At 31.9% G+C, this 5,502-nt stretch overlaps 1 protein-coding gene across 1 annotated transcript; it reads right to left on the bottom strand.

The window, feature by feature from the left end:
* Positions 1 to 5: 5 nt before the first annotated feature.
* Positions 6 to 1,805, bottom strand: LOC111717553 (uncharacterized protein DDB_G0279979; the record flags this gene model as incomplete). Its single annotated transcript, XM_023493048.1, is given in 3 exon segments — positions 6 to 144; positions 1,179 to 1,346; positions 1,698 to 1,805. Coding segments are annotated over 3 exon segments (343 nt in total), but the record flags the coding sequence as incomplete, so codon positions are not given.
* Positions 1,806 to 5,502: the final 3,697 nt, after the last annotated feature.

Here is a 5,502-nt window from a genome sequence, read left to right as displayed (position 1 = left end):
TTTACCGGATTTGCGTATAGTTGACGGGTTTTCTTTTGTAAACTCCGGTTTCTTTTCATCATTCTCCTTCTCATCTTCCTTGTCCTCTTTATCCTCCTTATTCATCTCCTTCTCCTTTGAAACTTCACACTCCTCCTCCTTTTCCTGGAGGAAGAAAAAAATGTTTAATCTACAGAGTGAGTAAAAAACACGGAATTATCGATGTTTTAGACAAAATGCCGTAAAAATTTCGAGTGGAAATCTTCAGTAAATGTTATCAAATTGTAACCTTATAACTGACGTTATGAATAATTGGCTTACATATTTTGTTTTAACTTTTGTAAGTCTTAATGATTTATGAAATTTTTAAAAACATTTACCAAAATTTTTATTTTTTAAATTTCCTTTTTAAAAATAATTGATTTTGCAGATTTTTTTTCAGCTATCCGAAAACAAAAATGTTGTCCATCACGTCGATAATCCCGGGATTTTAAACTCACCATGTACATTCTTTATGAATTGTGATGTCAAGTAACACTGTATTGATTGATTGATTTTAAGTGTTACATGTCTGTTTCAGCAGAAACGACGAGGAATATGTTTTTTTTTCTTCACAAATCAGAAAATATGTGATGTTCAATTCCGGTTTATCGATAGAGTACAATGCGGATTATGCAGCAACAGACATGTGTATCAATTTTTTAAGGAAGTGAACTGGGCATAGGACTCCTGAATTTACGGAGAGTTTATTTAACCTTTTTCGATTGAAGCTTATTCAATTCAATTTAGCACTATACAATAGACCAAAGATTTCATTTGCTCCAAAACTACCTGCACTTGCAATTCTCGGTCAAGTAATAAGCCAGGGCCGGACAAATTTAACTTTGACCCTCTATGCAAAGATGACAATGCCAGATTAACAACAATACCCTTGAAACCTTAATTAACATAATTCATGTGAATCGATAAGTGCTTAATTCTGTTAGTTTCTCCATTGTTTCTTACTTACAAGAAATGCGCAGTAACTTTGGCATAGAAACCGTAATTTAAAGAAATAAAAACATTAATATCTAATTCAAAATTGATCAGACAAAGCTTTCAAGGGTATTGTTGTAAATCGGGCATTGCCACTTTATAATGGAGGGTCACTTGAAATTACGCTTACAGTCCCTTTAAGTTGTAAATTTACAAACACTAACCTCGGTCTTTTGTTTCTTTGGCGCAGGGCCGTCATCAGCTTCATTACTTCCGGTTTCTCCAGCTAGTTCCGTTCCGTTAGCAGTGGTTTCTTCGGCTTTAGGCGGTGCACACTTTTCAGTCGCATTTTCGGTTGAAACGACTTCACCATTGGATGCTGTGTCTTCCACCTTAACGAAACATATTTTTAACTTGAAAAAAAAACGTCGTTGCCCGGGGAATTTTAACAATTGTCTAAATCAACAATGCTAAGACTTGTATGTCTAATGGGGGTTAATTGAACCTCCTGCTACCCTCCTATAAATTTAAGGTTAATTCCTAGAGAAGAATTTTTAAAATTTAAAAGTACNCTCTAGGATATTACCTCACATTCTACTGCAAAAATGTTAAACTCACAACAACTAAAAGTTAATAGATCCTAATAGGACCTCATTAAAAAACCTTGCTTACTCATATTATCCCCCCCCCCTTAATATTGTAAAGCGGTTTACTTATAACTTTAGTTATAATGATACTTAAACCTTAGTCTCAGAATTCTGTTTAATTTCGTCAGACATTATATCTGAAATGAAAAAAAATGATCAAATCTATTTCCTTTGAATAAAGTAATTTTATTTTAAGATCATAAGTTTGCAACAGGGTTCAATAAAGACGTCAATATTGAAAAAGAAAGTTGACAGAAAATATTTTCGGCGGAAATTTGTTTGGGTTTCAAGATTTTGAGTTTGCACAAATACCGCAGTTAATTCTCAAATTGTGCGCTCAATCAACTAATCAATTTGTTGGTGCATTTTTCGACCTACGCAAATCCGCTATACTCCACTTCTGACCTACGCCAAATCCGCTATACTACACATGCGACCTACTAGCACGTGGTTTTACAGCTGCTATTAGGATTTGTGGCCGCGACGCCCGGCCCGCTATAGCCTGCGCTCGGCCCCCTTATAGCCTGTTCATAGCCGCGGCGCTCGGCCCAGAAATTGTCTTAACCTAACCTAACCCTCAAATAATACAAAAATAAACAGCTGGCGTTGGTCCGATATTGCAGTAGGTCGGAAAATTAGTAAGTCAGAATTTTTCAGTATAGCTGGGATTTTGCCTATAGACGATATAACAACCGAAAAAATATCTAATTATGATTACAATTTGTAAAACGTTGTTCAAATACAAATGTATAGATTTCTTTAAATGGCCGCACTTCTATCTTTATATATATATTTTGCTTGTCTGGGTGTCTGTTTGTTCGTTTGTAACCGATAAACATCAAAATGGCTGAACCGATCGGGTTAAAATAATATTTGTGTGGGGTATACCTTGCACATGACCTCCTCAAAAGAACGAATAAAATGTTTTATCCTTTTCTTCCAGATAATGAGAACAATGTTAAACATCAAAAAAAAAACATTTTTCATCCCATCCATTATTATGCTTTTTTTATTTTCCATTTTTTAAAAGTTTTGTTCACATGATACTTTAAGTTTTAATTTAACTAAACTAAAACCCTGTCGTTCATTACGTAATTTAGGGCAGTTTTGACTTGTTTTCAAACTAAGTTATGATAGTTTTTAAAGTAAAATAATTCGATCGTTTTCAAAACGATTTTCTTTTGCTGGAAACACTACGAGTACAAATATTTTTATAGAATTATTCATATTCATTTAATCATTAATCAGTAATCTGATTCCCAATATAATGGCACCTGAATCTGAATAACAATTTGGGGAAGAAATGTAGCAAAAAGTGTGTAAACATGATATTCTGTGAAATTGCAGTACGCATGTACATTGTTAATAATTTAATGTTGTAAACTTTTATAATGACATTATTCATTGAAACTGCTTTTCAATGAATATTTAATTTGATTAGCTTAAATCATGCGACATCATTGAATTATGCATAAAACATGTGTTTAGATAGTTTACACTGCGTGATATACATTTTCTCTAATCATAATCTATAATCTAAAACTATTTTTAACTCTGTTATTTCGGTTCATTGTGACAAAATAATCATGAGCACAGAAAATTTGTAAAAATTTACATGAAGAATATATTTACTAAAAATAATCATTAAAACTACTATCCTTAGGAAAATCAACCTCAAGACGACTGCAGAGGTAAAAATAGGGGAAGATACACAATGTTAACTCCCCTTGGATACAACCCCTTGAGGAACACCATGATATACAGCTAAACTTTGAATATCTGTACCAAGAAGAACCCTTCCATGGAAGATGGAGTTTGATTGCCATGAAACTTTATTCTCTGGAAAAGTGTACTTCATCAAAATTACAGATAATTCTTAAATAAACACATTACGCAATTCATATCATGAACTTTAATCAGATTAGTTTAACCTTTTTAGATTCTATCAAGCCTTTGTAGGATTCTATTGAACCTTTTTCAAATTCTCTTGATCCTTGATCAGATTCTCTTGAACTTTGATCAGATTCTTTTGAACCTTGATCAGATTCTCTTGAACCTTTTTAAGATTAAGATAAACCTCTTATTCGAGTCAAATCAGGCTCGGTTGCTTTTGTAATTTTTTTTGAGAGAAGACTCTGAGTCATATTAATGTTGTGTTGAAGTTCTGAAATCTTAGAGAAAACTGGTAATTTCTGTGAAAACTCGTCAAATGAGTATTTTAAACACAAATCAGAAACCTAACTAATATGCCCTCTCATCTTTTATTAAGTGAATCTGTTTATATATCTAGATTATCCTGAAACCGTTGTAACTTTTTATAAAATATGTTTTTTTTTCGAAATAGTTTGCTAAAGACGACATTCTAAATATATTGCGAGGTTAATGATCCACTCAAGGATAAATGCACGGGAAAAGTAATTATGAATTGAAATCATTATACAGTGAAACCCTTAATAACGAATACATCGAAAGAATTCATCAAATGTCGTATTCTTCACTTTCTGATAATGGAATGTTGCAGATATTTAGTTTTTTAATTAAATGATTATATGGAGCTCTTTAAAACTGTTCCCGCATATTCACGGCAATTTATTTATTTTCGCAAATACTGAAATTTACGTAATATACTATAAAACTCATTGAAAAATTGCCAAGACGACATTTGATAAATTCTTCCGATGCATTCGTTATTAAGGGTTTCACTGTAAATCAATGCAAAATTTTGCGAAAAAAATAATTATGGATTAACACAAAATATAAATATAAATTTAAGGATGACTAGGCCAGGAGACATCAGACAATTTATAGATTTACTTGAAAATACTTTCTCGACCATAAAGATCTTTCTTCTTAAAACACAAAATAAAATCTACTACAGGAAGAACCAAAATAATTTGGAAACTTAAAAAAATAGCTAGTGAAATCAAATTCTCTTCATCAATCAGTTCTAAAACTAAAGGAAGAGAAATTATTTATATGAAATAATAAAACTTCAAATATTGAGCTATTAGAGCAGAGAATTCCAAAAGTTCTTTTCAGCAATTAATTTTTGCAGCTATAAAACTCATGGTTTCACAAAATGTTTGCATTTCCGCTTCATTTATAAATTAAATTTTACGAGTTTGTTTCGCGTTTTGTTCATGGGAAACCNCAGTAATTAATTTTTGCAGCTATAAAACTCATGGTTTCACAAAATGTTTGCATTTCCGCTTCATTTATAAATTAAATTTTACGAGTTTGTTTCGCGTTTTGTTCATGGGAAACCGTATTTTACTCACTTCATCCAGAAAATCATAATCTACGTGCAATAAAGTAATCATTGTGCTGTAAAGTTAAGTTATGTGTGCTATAAAGTTTTGATTGGTTCCCGGATTTTTTACAAAAATTTTGGATATTTCCGAAAGATTTGAAATGAAAATAAAATTGAGATTGCAACTTTATATTTTGACAAGTACACAAAATTACCTACAGGGTGTCCCAAAAAACATGGGAATTCAGTGACGATTTTGATATCGTCTTTTTAAATAATTCTTTGATTTAGTATAGTAATACCTAATGAGAAAGCTGTAATCTGTAAAAGTTTCGTCTGCTATGTTTACAATTTGTTTGTTTATGTTTTGACTGCATACGGTTGTACTTAGTTAAACAAGAAAAGTGCAGTATACAAACAGAGTAAACTTGTCCGGCTTCACTGTTCATCGTGCGGAGCCATTATAGACAAATCTTTACAGTCTTTCACCGTTTTCATAAAATAAACTCTAGGAGACATAATAATATTATTGCTTTTGAAATTAGGTATTATAATGCTAATTCATAACAAAGACGATATCGAATTCGTCACTGAATTCCCATGTTTTTTGGGACACCCTGTATAACACTGCAGTAAATTCCTATTCCGAAA

This window comes from Eurytemora carolleeae, unplaced genomic scaffold (genome assembly GCF_000591075.1).
Source record: "Eurytemora carolleeae unplaced genomic scaffold, Eaff_2.0 scaffold2716, whole genome shotgun sequence".
In the NCBI taxonomy this organism is placed as follows: domain Eukaryota; kingdom Metazoa; phylum Arthropoda; class Copepoda; order Calanoida; family Temoridae; genus Eurytemora; species Eurytemora carolleeae.
This window is presented reverse-complemented; position numbering and strand designations above follow the sequence as displayed.